General features: G+C 38.4%; 1 protein-coding gene across 1 annotated transcript in view; it reads left to right on the top strand.

Moving 5' to 3' along the window:
• The first annotated feature begins 4,897 nt into the window (after positions 1 to 4,897).
• LOC123241877 (protocadherin-8-like) overlaps positions 4,898 to 19,131 on the top strand; it is a 54,490-nt gene continuing 40,256 nt past the window's right edge. Inside the window, exons 1-3 of the mRNA XM_044669379.1 lie at positions 4,898 to 7,426; positions 7,897 to 7,964; positions 8,070 to 8,203. Of these exons, the coding sequence (XP_044525314.1) occupies positions 4,898 to 7,426; positions 7,897 to 7,964; positions 8,070 to 8,203 (2,731 nt within the window). The remainder of the gene's footprint in view (positions 7,427 to 7,896; positions 7,965 to 8,069; positions 8,204 to 19,131) is intronic.

Raw genomic sequence — 19,131 nt, 5'->3', positions numbered from 1 at the left:
GTCATCTCTTTAATATGTTCCTGACTTTGAGTTTTCCCTCCAAAGAGACTGCTAGAATGGACTTCGATGTATGAAATCTGGGCCCTCTTTCTGGATTTCAGATAAGATATTATCTAGTTCTTAACCCATTTTATCTTTTGTATTTTCTGTACTATTTTAATGTCTAGAAGTTTTCCAGTGTCTATTTGCTCATTTTCTTGCTTTAATCACTATCCACTATTTTTGAGGATCTTTTGTATAACTAGTATTCAGTGGGGAAAAAATTAAGATGGTGTCTATAAACTAATAGCTATCCTTCATAAGAGTGATGGTTTTCAAGGAAAGTGATTTTCCTTGTGAATTGAAACTACTACCCCTAAATGAGAGATATTTGAAGGGGGGTCACATAATTAAAAATCTAGCTTGATATTCCTTTCAGACACTGGAGAAAAGAATGTCCAAACTCAAGGCAATCTTCCTCAGTTAGCGTGATGACACTGCAGGTACTGTCCTACTCTCTGAAGAGGTAAGCTAAGTCTAAGATCACAGCTACTCATATAACTCAGAAGTTATATCTACACATATGTGATTTATTTGGACACATACAAATCTGGAAGCCAATGCATCAAGATGAGAACCCTATCTATGGGAGTTGATGAGATCTCCAAGAGTAAAGAGAAAAAAGAGAAGAAAGAAAAACACATTCTCCATTTGGAGAAAGCATGGAAAACTCACAAATTGGAATGAACACAAGGATGATGTTCCAGCAAAGGAGAATGAGAAGAACTGGTCAGATAAGAGAGATGAAAATCAAAAGAATATAGTTGGGGAAAACCCAGGAAAGAGGAGAAAATGTCTAGGACAGAAATCAATAAACTTAAGAGCATTTTGGCAAATAAATTTTATTGGTTTCCTTTGTAATTAGGTGTACTTTATTTTCTGCATTTTAGAACATTTTTCTAAGAATAAGTTTATAGGTTCCTCTAGATGGCCAAAGGGATTTATGATAGATACAAAAAGCTTAAGAACTCCTAGTCTAGGAGGTAGAGGTGTCATATACTGCAGAGAAATCAAGATTAGTGCATAAGAAAAACCCTTTGGATTTGGCAGTTAATGATTGGTTGGCAGATTGGTTCAAATCCAACTCCGCTTCTTACTATCTCTTTGATCTTCATCAAATCATTTGCTTTTTCTGGACTTCAGTTTTCCCATAAATAAAATGGAGCCACCGGACCAGATGCCTTCTAAACTCTTTCAGCTCTAAATCCAATGATCTTTTGCAATATACTCTCTCTGACCCCAGTCTCTCCAACCTCCATTGTGCAAAGGGTTATTTTAAATAGAAACATATTGGCAAAGGGATAAATAGTTTTCTCTCTGTTGGTTAGAGGGCTGATGGTGGACTTTAAAGTGGTAAGAGATTAGTCAGAGTAGGGCAGAGATCTCATACCTTCTAGGATAGTATACCAAAAAAGAAACCCAATTCATCATCCACATACCTAAGCCCCCAACATTAATACTGAAACATTTTGAAAATATAATTTATTTTCTTCTCCTAAAGTCTTATGCTTCATTGTGTCAGGGAAGTTCATGGTCCTGGTCCTTTTGAAATACAGTAAAATATAAACCTGAACAAAATATAAAAAGTTGGAAAGACTTTGAGTAGAGATGTAGTAACAGACTATATAATACATTTTGTTTGCAGATCTATCTAACTAAATTTGGAGAAGCTCATAGTCAAGTCAAAAGAATGATGGATATTTCAGCCATTTACTAGCCAGTGGCACCTTGGGCAAAACACTTTGTTTCTCCTAATGTTTCTTCATCTGCAAAATTGAGATAAGGACAGTTGGACAATATTATAGTGGTGTTGAGTGGATCAAATGAGAAAAAGTACTTTGTAGCAGAAATATAAGGTAATAAAACTATCCTTGGATTTTTCTTCCCTTTAGCTCTCCTCTAACATATAATTTGATAACTACCACTTCAGAATTCTCATAACATTTCCCTTGCACTTTACGTGTTTTGATATTAGTTATTTGTGTAGTTTTATATCCCCTACTAGAATATAAACCCTAAGAACTATTAAAACTTTCCCAATTTCCTTGCTCTTCCTTGTATTCCACCTTTTGACACCTAGCTGTCCCCTATGCCTAGGATTCTCTATCTCCTCCTCTCTGACTCACCTTCTCTGGAATTCTCCAAGTTCCAACTGAATATCACTTTCCACAAGTTGCTTCTCTTGATCTTCCTTGATGTCCAATATCTTCCCTCTTTTGGTTATCTCTAATTTATCCTGTATATATTTTGTTTATATAGTTATTTGCATGCTGTGTTCCCCCATTTTGAATATGAGCATCTGGAAAATAGAGATTGGCTTGCTTTTGTTTTATTTTTGCCTTTTTATTCTCAGTACTTAGCACAGTTTCTAGAATATGCTAGGTGTTTAATAAATGCTTGTTAGCTTGATTTGTTAACTGATACTTCCTCCCTATCATATTTTTCCAATTTGATAACTTCTTGCTCAAATTCTTATGGTATTTATATTTCTCTTGTATATCTAATGTTCTATTTAATATTAGTTTTTTGTGTACTGTAATGTTTGCCCTTCTAGAATGTAAACTCCAAGAGAGTAAAGGGGCATTTTATTCATCATTTTATATTCCTCAGGTATAGCATAGTACTCTGTAAAATAAAAGTGTTAAACCTATATAAATATGCATTGCCATTACTTAAGCAGTTTTTCATTAAAAAATTCCTTTAGCTCTTGTTTGCCACATCATGGTGTAGAAATGCACTTGCAGGAATATTTACTGAAGCACCTAGATGTCAATTAGTCTATCAAAGGTGAGTTAGTTCCAGCTGGAGTTCTAGCTCTTGGCCCTAATCACCAACCTTAACTATCTATTAATAAAGTAAAAATAAGTATTTGCTGACATGGCTAAGAAGGAATCAATGACAATATACACCATTTGCATACTTTACTTTCAAATTAGGTTCAGCATATAAATGCAGTCTCTGTGCTGATTTTATTCCTGACTATTTGTTATAGGACATTCTGTGTTGTTGACAATTCAAGAGAATTAGTAACAGTGTCATCATTAGCAAGTTGGGCTGCTTAGCATTTAGAGCACTTCACACATAAAGGGCACTTAACATGAAACTATTTATTGTGATTTGAACAGATGGTTTAATGTTTCTGTAGCCTTCAGCAAATCAGACCACCCGTGGCTTTCTTCAGCCATGGGCTTTTAAAAATAATTGATGTAGGGCAATTTCTAGCAAGACTAACTAGAATACTTTCTTTCAAACCCCTTTCTTACCCTAAGCATTCCCTATTGCATTGGTTTGTAGTTAACTGGGGTAACATTTTTCTCCCCCTGCCTGACATCCCTGCTATCACAGATAAGTAATCACTGTCATAAAAGAAGAGGAAGGGGTTGAAATTTCATCATTAATGATTCCTTTGCTGTAGGAAAGCTATTCAGAAATGATTACTTTAGAAAATTGTTGCTTCCTGATTGGGCATTTGCAGACACTGAAGAGGTAGTTCCATAGATCCAGTCAATAAAGAACATGAGAAAAACAAACAAAAACAAAGCCCCAGAATAGATAGCTGAAATCAGATTGAACAAAGTAGTATACACATTATTTCAAAGCATCCCAGAAAAGTAATCATGCCCCCACCAGAGGATTATATAATTGTTCTCTGGGAGAACTACAGAGGATGAAAATCATGCTTGCTCATTCTGAAAGTTATGAAAAATACATATAGAAAGCAAGTGAGTTCTCCTAATATACAAACTTTTTCAGGATTTACGCTACCCACTGTAACCTGCAGAAAACATTGTTGAGCTCTTAGAGTTTGCTTTGTGAGTCTGTTTAGGGAGGGGAGGTAAAGTGACCTTGGAGACCAGGGAAAAGGAGGATTGGTCAGAAAAGATACTCATTTGCATATTCTAAACTATGTAACCTCTGGGGTAGGGCTCATAAAAGGCACAGTGTTGGCTGGGACAGAGAAAACTGATTACACAGCTGCACAGCTGAGAGGGTTTACTGATGGCATGTATTTAACATAGGGCAAGTATTTTCCGAATTAACTCTTAGGATTATTTCAAGGGGCTTAAAGTTTGTAGCTATAGAGATTCTGCAGCAATCTCTCTCTCTCTCTCTCCCTCTCTCTCTCTCTCTCTCTCTCCCTCTCTCTCTCCCTCTCTATTCTTCTTCTTTTTATAAATATGTATAAATATAACATATATGTATAAACATATTCATATATAGATGTTTATAAACAATATATTTCCTAAATAGTAACATATTTTGAAAATGACAATTCCATAACCTAGAGCAGGGGTCGGCAACGTATGGCTCTCGAGCCATATCTGGTTCTTTTGAGGGCCAGATATGGCTCTTTCTGCAGGAGTCATAAAGTCCATTTTTTTCAGGCACTGTTTCAGGAGCGGCACTGTGAGCACTGTACGGCTCTCACGAAATTACATTTTAAAAAATGTGGCGTTTAAGGCTCTCACAGCCAAAAAGGTTGCCGACCCATGACCTAGAGGATTAATTCTATTGATCTATTGCTCATAATAATTTCAATTGCTATTCCCAAAATACAAAATCCCACTTTCTATCTCCCTGATTTTGTACAGTCTGTCTCCAGTAACTAGAATGTGATCTTTCCTCACCTCGATCCCTTAGACTCCTTTTCTTGTCTAGTCATTTTCAGGTGTATTCTACTCTTCATGATTCTGTTTGGGGTTTTCTTGGCAAAAGGTACTGGAGTNCTCTCTCTCTCTCTCTCTCTCTCTCTCTCTCTCTCTCTCTCTCTCTCTCAACAAAAATGTCTCATAGAAAGCTCAGTTTTCCTACTGTCACTCTATACAGGAGTAGATTGAGCTCTCTGTGGCTGTTATGGATGCTGGTGGCAGGGTTTCGCACAGAAACAGTAAATTACCACATCTATGAGGAAGAGATCCCTGGGACTGTCATTGGGGTCCTCTCTGTACACACCAGGGCTTATTCACCCGGGATGGTTCCTAGAAATTTCCGCCTGATGAAGCAGTTCAACACCTCTCTGATACGTTTGAGAGAGGCTGATGGACAGTTGACTGTCGGGGAGAACGGTATTGATCGAGAGCAGCTATGCCAACAGTCCCAGCAATGCACATTGACTTTCGACGTAGTCAGCTTCTCCCAGTTGATACACGTGGAGGTGGAGGTGAGAGACATCAATGACCACTCACCCCGCTTCCCCCGCTCCCCGATCCCCGTGGAGGTGTCAGAGAATGCAGCTGTGGGCACCCGCATCCCCTTGGAGGTGGCGGTGGACGAGGACGTGGGTTCCAATGCCCTCCAGAGCTTGCATCTGGTCGAGCCAAACAGCTTTTTTGGCGTGGAGCTGCAGACTCGAGCTGACGGCGCCAAATACGCTGACCTGTTGCTTCTGCAGGAGTTGGACCGTGAGAGCCAGGCCAACTACAGCCTGGAATTGGTGGCTCTGGACGGGGGACATCCCCCGCGCTCTGCCACAGCAGTCCTCAGCGTTCAGGTGCTGGACGCCAATGATCACAGCCCAGTCTTCCCACAGGGCTCTGTCATCGAGGTGGAGATTTCGGAGGACTCTCCCGAGGGTTCCTTGCTACTCGACATTGATGCCACAGACCCAGATGAGGGTCCCAGTGGTGATGTAGTATTCTCCTTTGGTGGACGGACGCCACCTGAGCCTCAGCTCCCTTTCCACTTGGACCCGCGCTCAGGCCGCCTCATTCTGACGGGACCCTTGGATTACGAACAAAAGGAGACCTACGAGCTGGACGTGATGGCTCAGGACCAAGGCCCAGGGTCTCGGGCTTCCACTTGCAGGGTCATCGTGCACATCCGCGACGTAAATGACAACGCACCGGACATAACTATTATCCCACTGGTGGTGGCCATGAACACTGCCTCTGACACCCCCAGCTCCTTCACTGCCCCTGTCTCGGCCTCCTGGGAGGAACCTGGAGGCTCACAGTCTGGGGTGGCCTCTCTTATCCCAGAGGGGGCTGCCCAGGAGAGCCTAGTGGCCCTGGTCAGCACCTTGGACAGGGATTCGGACTTCAATGGGCAGGTGCATTGCGCCCTCTATGGGCATGAGCACTTCAGACTGCAGCCAGCCTATGCTGGCAGCTACCTGGTGGTGACTACTGCACTGCTGGACCGTGAACGCATCCCGGAGTACAACCTGACCTTGGTGGCCCAGGACCTGGGCTCCCCGCCACTGAGCACAATGAGACCCTACACGGTGCGCGTGGTAGATGAGAACGACAACGCACCACTCTTCACGCGCCCCGTCTACGAAGTGTCAGTGCAGGAGAACAACTTCCCGGGTGCCTATCTCACTACAGTAGTTGCTCGGGACCCAGACCTGGGCCTTAACGGCAAGGTGACCTATCAGTTGTTGGAGACTGAAGTAGGTCAGGATAGGGACCTAGTGTCCACTTACGTTTCCGTTGACGCGGGCAGTGGGGTACTGCGGGCTCGGAGGCGCTTTGACAGAGAGGCACTGGCAGAGTTGGAGGTGACACTGGAGGCACGTGACGGTGGCTCCCCAGCTCAGTTGGGACAGACCCTGGTGCGGTTAGTGGTGGAGGACCAGAATGACCATGCTCCAGAGGTGATTTCTCCCCTCCTTTCCAATGGCTCAGCCCTAGTGCCACTGCCACGCGGTGCTCCCCCAGGCTTCCTAATCACCCGGGTACAGGCCCGTGACGAGGACGAGGGTCCCAACGCAGAGCTGACGTACAGCCTTACCTACAGCGACGGCGCCCCCGGAGCGCTGGCTATGCACCCGAAGACTGGCGAGCTGTCCCTGCGGCAGCGGCTGTCGCCTTGGCCCGCTGACCCTCTGACCTTGGTGGTAACAGTTCAGGACAATGGGAGGCCATCTCTCTCCTGCACCACCACCCTAACCCTGGTCCCTGCTCCCGCTTCGCCCCCTGGTGGATATATGGTGCTGGTGCCACCTCCACCCCTGCCGCCGCCTTCCAGAGAGGAGCAGGCAGGCGTGCAGCAGGGGCGGCTGCAGAGAGCCACTGGACGCAGGCCTGACCTCTCTACTATCTTTATCGGGGTGCTGGCGGGTGGCTGTGGGCTGTTGCTCTTGGCCATTGTCACTGTAGCTTCGTCGTGTCAGAGTAGGGGCCTGGTCGGGAGAAAGGTGTTTTTGAAGTGCAGGAAGAGATCGGAACTGGCCAGCACAGAGAGCAGGACACCTGGCAGCCAGAGGTCACCTAGAGGGTCGGATAGTAAGGACTCTGAGAACCTCGCGGAATCCTACCCTCTTTCTGTCACTGATGAAGTTGAGGAGGAGGAAGAGGTGGAGCCTGTCAGTTTATCTCATTCCAGGGACAGTGGGGTGTCCCTTTCTCCCTCACCTCCAGAGATGCTTGACACTTCCAAGCCCCAGGTACAGTCCCCCCTCCCCCCACCAGATTTAGGAATCCTAGTAGAAACCCTTCCCACAAAAATTCTAACTCAGTGGCTGCTGAAGCTTGCATTACTACAGGGCATTTCGAATGGCTAATCCTTGTGGTAGAGGTGGGATGTATTTTAATGAGTGGAGAAAATTCAATCCCCACCAGACTTCAAATTGCTAATCCCAGGGGTAGAGATGGGGTGTATTTTAATCAGAGGAGAAAATTTGCTCCCCACCAGATTTCTGGATCTGATGATTTGATGTTTTTGTTGGCACAAGGATGTTTATATGCTCTGTGCATTGTCTCTGTAGTTCAGTTTTAAAACAGCCACAGTGAAGGGTTTAAATGATGTCTTAGAGAAGAGTTTCACATGACTGGTTGGTGTGTCTGCTATATGGGTTTTGATATTTAAGGGTGAAAATTTATTAACTGCTACATTCACCTCACCTCTCTTTAATAGGGTTCAGTTTCAGCTCCTTTTCATTCTACATCTCGGTGGCGAGAGGATAAATCTGCTGCAAGTTTAGGGTAATTTCAGAATATTTATTGTTATGTCTCAGCAATATGCTTGACATTTTTTATGTTTAACATTTTTATATGTAACCACAGTAATTCCTTCTTTTTGACTTCTAGCACCCAGGCAAGTCCAGATGAATGCAGTGTGAAGGACAGTGGGAAAGGAGACAGTGAATATAATGATAGTGATTCTGATATTGGTGGAGAAAGGGTCAAGAAAACATCCCTTCAGATGGCTGAAAAGCAAGCTGGTAAGTGTGTACCTTTCTCACTATGGAGCTCTCCCTCCTCACAGCATCAACTTCATATATCTATACTGACTAAAAGAGCAAGATTTAGCAAGTGATCACAAATGTGACATGAAAGGAAGGCTATTGCTGACTCCTGCTGGCTCAGAAAGGAGAAAGAAACTGAATTCCAGTGTGTCATGATAATTGATACTGTTTTACATTATGATACTGGCAAAATATCAAGCATATTAGGAATTGAATTTGACTGTACATGTAAGATTCTCAGAAAGTAATTCCTTGGAATTCATCTAGGCCAGAGCACCATTTTCAGCATGGGCAAAACTCCAGATGTTATTTTCAGCAGCACAATATATTTCATGTTCTCTTGATATTATGTACTTCTATTAATGCATTTTAAGATTATGCTGGATCCTTAAGCAGTTGGATTAGACGGTTTTGCTACTTGGAAGATTATAGTGTCATCTGAGAAGATGACTTTCATTAAGAATGTGTTTCTACAGACTATTTATAAAAACATAATATAAGACTATTCCAAGAACCAATCCTATCCCTGTCCTTTATTTTTGTTATTTTTAAGTTAATTTCCTCTCTTGGATAATATTCTCTTCAATTCCAGTAAATTTAAAAGGTTGTAGCATATTAAGTGTGTAGCATGATCAGATAGTAAATTTTAAAGAGTGCATTTTTCTTGGAAATAATTAGGGATTGAGTCTGTGACTTGATTGGCATTTCATCAGAAATTACTATAATGTTATTATTCACTTCATTGAACTTGAGGTACAGACTGGCAAGAGTCAGGGGGTAGACTAGCACTTTGTACTCAAACTATTTCTCTTTCCAGTGCAGTCTTCCTTTTTTAAGCAGGTAGAGTAATTGTTGAGAGTCAAATTTAGTTGTAGGCTTGATGCTAGTGACTGTCTCTCTCTAACTTCACATAGTCTTTTTATAGAAGGGTGTATATCTCTACCTATAACAAGTGAATCCTGGCTCTTCAGCAGGTTATACTGTAGATCTCATTGTTTATCCCCATGTATTAAAATTTGCCTCCACTCCTGATTGGCTTCAGTGATGTGCAAGGATAGTCTGGGATGATGTGTTCAATCTTGTCCAATTCATTGTGACCTCATTTGGAGTTTTCTTGGCAATGATATAGGAACAATTCTCCATTTTCTTCTCCATCTCATGAGGAAATGTACGCAGAGTTAAATGACTTGCCTAGGGTCACACAGCTAGTAAGTGTCTGATGCCAGATTTGAACTCACGAAGATGAATCTTTCTGACCCCAGCCCTGGCATTCTATCCATTCTGCCTCTAGCTGCCCTTGGTTGTATAGCATGCAGGTAGTAACATTTTAATGCCCCAGTTCCCTTAGTCATTTTTTTCTGAAGGAATAGGACTGAGCCACAAAGGTTGTGTGTGCCTATTACTCTTCAACACTTAACTATATTATTAACATAATCAATTTATCTTGTGATTGGATACAAAAAAATATTAATAGCTGGTATTAGTATAGCACTTAAAGTTTGTCAAGTGCTTTATAAGTATAATATAGTATGATATGTCTATAATATACATATCTATAGTAATATATAATCTATATAATAGATGATAACATAATCTATATAAGTACAATATAATGACATAATCTCAACAACCCTGGGAGGTGCTATTATTATGCCTATTTTGTAGATGAGAAGAGTGAAGCAGAGAGAGTTCAAATGACTTGGCTAGGATCAAATAGCTAAAAAGTATCTGAGGCAAGGTTTGAACTCAAGACTTTCTGACTCCAAATACAGTCCTCTATCCATTGTGCTATATACCTGCCTCTAAATATCAAGTCATGCTCCAAATATTAGTCTCTGATTGAGTTTATCATGGTAATTGCACTCTATTAATTAGAAAACAACTGAAATGAAAAATAAATACTTCATTTGGAATTTCTTCATCATTACAATCATCATGCTAATTGGCTAAAATATGCTTAGTGCAGCAATTTCCTGAATAATACTTCTCTCTCCCAATTCACCTTTCATCTATAGAGCAAACCTTTTATCAGCCAGTCATCATCCCTTACCACCCTCCCATCTCACTCATTCATCCTTCACCCATGTAAGCTAATCATTTGTATTTATGATCATGGCAAGTTTCTCCTTTTTCTCTGGTGTATCAAGCTTTCTTGAGTCAATTACTTATCATTTTCCCTTTGTCACTAACAATTCCATCTATGAGTCCCTGTGTTCCCTAAGTCAGCCCTATAACATATTCCAACATTTATTTTCATTTTTCAAATGTTTTCTAAGCTTTAGCTTTATTATATTCTCCTAATATCATAGGATTCTGCCTAATGAATGTGGGGCCAGTTTTCATTCTCTATGAATATTCTCTCCTGGACTTTAAATAAGATTGCTCGATTTCTTTATTTTATTTATGTTATTGCATTGCGTGTTGTATTCGTCTGTAAAATTGCTTTAGCTGGACCACTGAAAAAATGACAAAGAAGTGTAAAGACAGGTTATAATCAGGTTAGTCTTTGAACAGATAGAGATATGGAAAGTTACTATAGGCAACATATTTATTTTTTATATCAAAGTCTGATAATCTCTAGTAATAAGAGATGTGGATAGCATGGACAAATAAAATCTTAGTACAAACTCCAAACCTCATTTTAGCTAATGGTTTCAGCCTTTTCATTCCATGAAATCTTTATCAGCTATGTTAACAAAAGAAGTGATTAATTTGAATTTCACTTTCATTTATTTCCTTAACATATCCCCAAGTGTAGATGCTAACTAAGAGGATGTAGGAAAGTCCAAAGTAGGGAAAAAATGAAACAAAAAATGGCTAGAAAACTGGTACCTTGAGAAACAAAGGCTGATTATATTTCTAATATACTGTTGTCCAATACTGGGTTCAAGTGTGATTTTCCCCCACAATACTTAAAAGTGACCCAACTCTTTCTTTTTTCATTAAGGTTTTCCAGGAAGTACGGAAAGAAGAACTTTTAAAGATCCCAAAAGATCCTTTTTAATCCAGGAGGCCCCAAAAAGCAAGAATCTTTCATCACATTATAACAATGTGCATAAGATTGCATTTTCTTCAAGTGGCATCCATCAGCACCATTCTCAGATGAGAAATACTAATTTTCATACACAAGACTCTGAGCTAAAGGAGTATTATTATCAAGTTAGTGCACCCCAGAGTGAAAGACTGCTAAGTGTGTATGAAAAAGCCCCAAACAGTGGGACAATAATGCCACTTTCTACTTTATTAAGACAGAATAATGGATTAAATCATCCTACAGAGAACACTTTACCTTTGCACACCTCTGAAATAAGCACATCATTCTGACACGCCGAAGGATGTAGGGGGGGAAACCATGGAAATACATATATTTTTCTGTGAGAGTTTCTTAGAGAAGCTGTATAATAAATCTTTGATTTTCTGAAGATTTCTTAAGGTATGAAAACATTAATGTTGGAGGTACATTATGGACCCCAAGTATTTTACCAAAGAATCTTATTGAGACTAATATTAGAATAACTAGTATTTTTGTTACACATGTAAAGAATGTAAGATGTATTTTTATGTGTTGACAATTTATAGATGTAAATAAAAGAGTAGTTCTCAATATTTATTTCCACTTCAAGGTATATGTGATTCAATTATTAAGCTAACTCAACTTCAAAATCATGTAAAATTGGCAAGCATTCTCAGGAACTACTTGGTTCTTCTCTTTGGGGTAGCTCAAGAGGTCCTAGAACCACCTCTAAGGTTTAGATCGAAGGCATCACATGGATCGGCAGCATTGATTGGTTTGGATACTCTGATAAGGTTTATGTTTCATCCATAGCTTCCTATTTTGATTCCAGTTAGCAATAATTAATTCAGTTATCTTCAGTGAAATCCATTTAGTTTTGTATACTGTATGTTACAAAATTATGTATAATTTCTGTATAGAAGTTATATGGTATAATTTCCCTGAGACTTACCTCAATGAATATAATTTCATAAAGTTAAAAAAAGAATACCCAATAGTTTGATGTTCTCTTAGAAACTCAAATGTATTGGCAAACTTAACTTTTACCACTTTAAATCCAAAGTCAAAGTAATTGTAATTTTGATTTAAATCTTTTGTAGAAACAATTAAGCAAAAAATACCTTCTCAACTTTTATTCCAATGTTGTATCAAGAAATGTTCCTTTATTCATTAAAAGGAATACATAAATATTCCTTTGTTTGCTTTAATGAATGGTAAATGGTCATTGGCAATAAACTGGTAAATGCATTTAGCTCTGTCCAATTGCCTTATATGTCTCTTTTAATACTGCATTAAATACTCTCTTGCTATGGTACAATAAATGACAAAAGTGTCTTGAAAGACATGCCTTTCAAAGTGCCTAATTCATTACAATGTTGTTGTTTTGTTATTTCTGTCTTGTCTGACTCTTAATGACCAAAGTTGAGGTTTTCTTGACAAAGACATTGGAGTGGTTTTCCATTTCCTTCTCCAGCTCATTTTACAGATGAGGAAACTGAGGCAAATAGGGTTGAATGATTTGGCCAAGGTCACATGACTAGTTAATATCTGAAGTCACATTTGAACTGAGGAAGATGAGTCTTCCTGACCAGACCCAGTACTAGAATCATTATGCCACCTAGCTGCCCCTTGACAGATACTAGAGAATCTAGAATTCAAAACAGATGTACCTTACTTTGCAGAATAGTTTCCTAAATCATTGAATGCTTGCTGATTGAGCCCTGTTTTTCCAGTACTCACTGTAATCCAAACATGTCTTGTCTGTTTCTGCTCCTGTGACTTTGCTCATATGGAGTCTATTTTTTTTGTAAATTTAAATTTTAATCACATTTAAGATGCACTGGATGACTTTGGTATCTATTGGAATAAGTTGGTTGGATCTTTAGTAAAAATATGTAAATAATGAGACTTTTTATTAATTTTGCAAGTTATGCTAGTTTTCTATATAGTAGGCATTCTTCTAATTTTGAGGCTGTTGTACCATACCTTTGTATTCCCTGGTCGTTTGAATTTACGAAAGCCCAAGTTTTACAGTGGCAATGAAAAGTACCAAGGCTGTTTATCTCTGATAAGTAGGCTTTTGATGCAATCAGAAACTGTTCTACAAACAATTACTTAAGAATAGCAAGGAAAGTTTTCTATTTGTTTTTTAAATAAGAGAGTATTTTTTAATTACCAATAAATCATTGACATTACCACTTAGGTAATGTTCTTAGTAGGCTCTGCCTGGAAACAAATAATGTTGATCTTTGACAGAACTGCTTTGTTCATTAAAACGAATACAGGAGGAGTAGAGTTAACAATTGATTATTCATTTGCTTGTATACTGTAATTAGCAGAGGAATACACCAATCAATTTTAAACCCACTTCCCTCCTCTATACATGCAGGAGGATTGATTGCTGGTTTGAATTTGCTAAATAAAAAGTGAAACTAACTAATTTCAATTTGTATTTCATTGAGTAAATGTCAAATATTGATTTCTGTGACTGACTACTAGTGAAGCACTGTGTCATTCTTTGAAGGTGGCATGACACCATCATATTATGTAATTTCATTTCACATCTCTGTAAGAGGAAATGTTTAGCTATACATACGAGGAAAAGCCTCAGACTATCATACTCTTTCAACCTTGCACTCTTTTTATCTCAATTTGTCCATTCGTGTTTATCACTAGATATTCGATAGATATGTAGTGATCCTGGTATTGAAGGACGAGAGGAACACTCAATAGGACAACTGAATCATATCAAATTTTTATTGGATTTCTTACACTATAGTAGTTACATTTCAGAAGACATGACTTAGCCGATGTAACAAGCTAGGTTAGAGTGGATTTCTGTTGTCTGTCTAAAATTTTTCTTAAGTTCAAGCCATACTAGAATTGTTGAACAAGTTTTATAAAAAGTTTTAAAGGTATTGAATCCTGTTGCATTGACAACTTTGCAACCTTGACCTATTTCCAGCTGCTACCATAAATCCTAAAAATGATTTTATTAACATAATAAAAGTATGCAGTGTTTAAAGAGAAGTGTCATAGTTCTTTACCATTTTTCTCCTTCAATTTTAGTTTCTATCTTTTCCTTGTTTTAGGAATTCATCCATCCATCCATCAACACACAGTTATTAAGTGTCTTTTTTGTGGTAGACACAACACTAAGCCTGCAGGAATATAAAAACAAAATTGAGATAGCTGTTGTCCTCACAGAGATTACATTTTATTTTATTTTAAAAATCCCTTTATTGGTTCCAAGGCAGAAGAGCAGTAAGGGCTGGATGATGGGGGTTAAATTACTTGCCCAGGGACACACAGCTAGGAAGTGTCTGAGGCTAGCTTTAAATCTAGGACATCCCATCTCTAGGATCGTTTCTCAAACCACTGAGCCACCTCTCTGCCCCCAGAGCTTACATTTCAGCATAAGAAATAATGTGTGTTTGCATGCATAATGTTTGCATGTATACATGTTATGTAGTTTTGGGACAGCAAAAGAATGTCTATAGGATCAGGGAAAGCTTCATGAATAAGGTTGCAGCATTGTATCAGAGTTCTAAAGGAAACCAGGGGTTCCAATAGCTGAGGAGGGATGGGGGGGTAGTCTTTACAAAGGCATGGAGATGAGATATAAAGAGCAATGTATGAGAAAGATTAAGTAGACCAGTATGGTTGCACAGTCAAGTGTGTTGATTAAAGTAATGTGTAAGAAATGAGGAAAAAGTCAAGTTGTAAAGGGCTTTAAATACTAGACAAAGGGTTTTGTATTTTATTCTAGAAGCAATAATGTTACTGAGTTTACTGAATAAGCTAGTGGTGACATAATCAAACCAGTACTTGAGGAAAATTCTTTTGGTGGCTGATGAATAGACAATGGAGGATGATTTAGAGTGGGGAGAGTTTTGAGGCAGGGACCACAAAAAGGAGGCTTTTGTAATAGTCCTTCAGAGAAGTGATGAGTACCTGAAATAGCATAGTGGTTGTGTAAACAGAGATCTACATGAGATAGAAATGACAAATGCCTATTCTAGGGGTTTGAGTTTTTGAAAGTCATTTACATTCTGTTTAATTAGTATCAAAGCCAGCCCATTTCCTCACTGTGGGCTTCATTTTCTGTGAAGAAGGTAGAAAGAAAGTGGGCAGTGACTGGCATGTCATATATGTAGGGATAAAAATGATGGAGTTTCAACTTTTCTGTCTAAAATGTTGTGCTTCTATCCTGGCTGAGGACTCAAAGACCATAGATAATTATATTGAAATTAATTTATTATTATTTTTTTAACTATCCCAAAGAAAGCAAATATTTTTTTCTATTAGGTGAAAGTAGTCACCTTTTTTGTCTGAGAGCAGTCTGGTTTACCAGGTCATAATTTCTTCTCTTTTGTTTCTCTGCTCCTACCCACACAGAGAAAGCGTTATGGAGTTGAGGAAGATAATAAGAATATAAGAATTTCCTAATAAGAGGAGAAAAGGAATGTCTGAAACTGGCTAGTAATGCCCACTTTCTGAGAATTGGGGCAAGAGTAGGCAGTGAGTACATTTTCCCTTATTTTTCTACTACATTCTATAGTACAAAGACTATAACAGAGAAGTTAAGAAATAGGATGGATTTTGGCCAAATATATTAAGTCTTGCTTTGGTCATGTTGATTTTTTTATGCCTAAAGGATATTTATGTCAAAATATTCAGTAGTCAACTTCAGGTCTGAGTTTAAAGCTCAGGAGAAGAGACTATGGCTTTGTGGAACCATGAGAACTGATGAGATGAATAAGGAAGACAATGTAGATAGAAAAAAGAAAAGGACCAAGGACAGAGCCTTGGAGCTACACCCACTGTATGTGTGTGTGTGTGTGTGTGTGTGTGTGTGTGTGTGTGTGTGTGTTTTTACACCCACTGTTAATGAGTGTGACATGATGATCCAACAATGGAGACTGAAGAGCAGTAAGACAGGTGGTGTTGGGCATGTAGTGTGGAAATGTCAAGAAAGGGCAGTGTCCCCAACATTCAGAGGATTGTCTAGGAGGAGAGGGTGGTTAACAGTGTTCAATGCTATAGAGAATTTAAGGAGGATGACTACTATGAAGAGATCATTGGTAACTTAATAGAAAGTGGTTTCAATTGAGTGATGTCTTGCAAGCCAATGTGCAGAGGATTTAGAAGAGAATGATAGGAAAGGAAGTAAAAGCACCAAGTATCTCTTTAATCTCCTTTATGTTCATGAATCTATGCCATTCCCTTACTTTTCTCCTTTGATGATATGCATACGTGTCCCCATCTGTTTGGGGTGAATAGAATTAATTATTTTTAAAACTAATTTTGCAAGTGGATGAACATTTATAATTCAATCACTTGAACACAGTAACATTTTATAATGTCCTCATATAAAAAATGAAATTTAAATATCATCATAGTGATCTTAACTGACTGAATGGTTTAGTTACTTAGCTTCTTAACTATGTTTGAATTCATTGGCAAGTGTGGTAAACAGATTGAGCAGTGTAAATTGAGGAAGTAGAAATCAGGAATAACAAATATACTGATCCACAAGATAAACACTGAACAAATTTACAATAGCTTTTAAAGAGAAAAACTCTTTCCATCTCATCATAGTACTGCTTTGGCAAAGACAGAGATGACCTCTTGTCATTGCCAGAGATTTATTGGGTACCCATGAAGGGAATGACAGCATAGTAAGTACTATGGAGTCTACCCTGTTATTCCTGATTGCAGAGAACTATGCCATTTTCACTAGCCCCTTCAAATAAAATAAATTTAGTTTTTGATATGTTTCTGGAGAATAACATTTGCCCTGCTAAGTCCAAGGATAAGGAATCCCAAGGACATTTGATCTGATCTACTTACTTGTTTAGCTTGCTGAATTCATGAATAGGATATTTTAAAAATTCTACCTAATGATCTGCCACTCTCTCTTATGATCAGCATTCTTGTTGAACCTCAATCATTTGTCATACACAGTTTTGACAAAAATGATAGGTTTGGAACCAACGGATGCTTTTTCTCTCTCCCCTGGTGGTACTGCCTTCAAGGCTTACTGCTGTTCAGGGTCCTGTTGAGATTTTGATTAAAAAAGACAGATATGGTGCAACTTCCATTAATGTTCTATTTTTTCCTGTAGCAAAATGTAGGTTCTTTCAACTTTCCCAAGAGAATTTAGTTTTCCATGTCTGTTGGCAAATTCAATTTTGAATTTTACATAAAGTGCTAGAAAAATGGCTAATCACTGGATCAGGGGATATAATCTCAGTTAATCTTTTGTTTTTCTATCTTAATATGCAAATTCTTGGTCTTCCAAACCAAATGTTGTATGTTGTTCAGAGAGACTTAATTCAGCAGCTAGTTAGCAGAGTAGAGAGTTGGAAGAAGACCTGAGTTTGAATCCTTCCTCAGACACCTACATAGTTATGTGACCTTGGGCAAGTCACTTAAACTTTCTCAACCTCAGTTTCCTTATCTTTGAAATGGGAATAATAATGGAACCTATTTAATAGAATGGTTGTGAAGATCAAATGAGATAATGTATGTAAAACACATTGATAACCTTAGAGCATTATATAAATGTTAGCTATGATGATAGTAATGATGACTATGTAAATAATCCCCTTACACCTTTAAGCATGACATTTATACCCTTAAAAAAATGAGCCTTGGACACTTTCAAGAAGTCTTTTCGATCAATTCTGTGATTCTGTTTCCCTTGATTATTTATGCATACAGTTTGCATTGTATCATATACATTCCTACTTTTAAAACTTTCTGTTTAATTTATGGATTGTGTATACTTGTGCCCTAACTATGCATTGTAAATACCTAGAGAACAGAAACTCTTCTTTCTGATTCTTATTTTTATTTTTTACACTTTTTTCTTTAATATTTCTTTTCAAAGGAGCAGAGCCAAAAGAACATTGTACACAGAGACTGATATACTGTGGTAAAATTGAATGTAATGGACTTCTGTACCAGCAGCAATGCAATGACCCAGGACAATTCTGAGGGATTTATGGTAAAGAATGCTACCCACATTCAGAGGAAGGACTGCAGGAGAGGAAACATATAAGAGAAGCAACTGCTTGAACGCATGGGTCAGGGCGGACATGATTGAGGGTGTGGACTTGAAACTACCACACCAATGCAACCACCAACAATTGGGAAATTGGTCTTGATCAAGGACACATGACAAAACCAGTGGAAAAGTGCGTCGGCCATGGGTGGGGGGAGTGCGGGGGGTGAAGGGGAAAATAGGAGCATGAAATATGTAACCATGTTAAATATGATTATTAATAAATGTTAAAAAAAGACTATGAAATATTTCTTTTCTTTTCTTTTTAAATTTATTTTATTCTTTCTCAATTACATTAAAACTAACTTTTTTAACATTAAAACTTTTTGAATTCCAAATTCTCTCCATTTTTCCCTTCCTACTCCTTGAGAAAATGAACAATTTGATATAAATTATAAATGTGCAGTCATGAAAAACATATTAGTCATGTTGCAAAACCAAACAGACCAAAACAACAAAACCAAATCAAACAAAAGAAGAGACTCAAGAATGATGAAGTCGGCAAGAAAAAGGTAATTTTTCAATCTGCATTCAGATAACATAGTTCTTTCTCTGGAGATGGAAAGCATTATTCATCATAAAGTCCTTCAGAATTATCTTGGACCATTGTATTGCTATGAACAGCTAAGTCATTTACAGTTGACTATCATATGATATTGCCATTTCTGTGCACAATGTTCTCCTGGTTGTTCTCAGTTCACTTTGCAAAAGTTCATGTAAAATTTCCCAGGTTTTTCTGAAACCATCCTGGCTCATCATTTCTTATAATACAATAATATTCCATCATAATCAGAAACCACAACTTGTTCAGTCATTTTACAA

This window comes from Gracilinanus agilis, chromosome 3, assembly GCF_016433145.1.
Source record: "Gracilinanus agilis isolate LMUSP501 chromosome 3, AgileGrace, whole genome shotgun sequence".
Lineage (NCBI taxonomy): Eukaryota > Metazoa > Chordata > Mammalia > Didelphimorphia > Didelphidae > Gracilinanus > Gracilinanus agilis.
The sequence above is the reverse complement of the archived record's forward strand: the minus strand, read 5'-3'. Positions and strand labels throughout refer to the sequence as shown.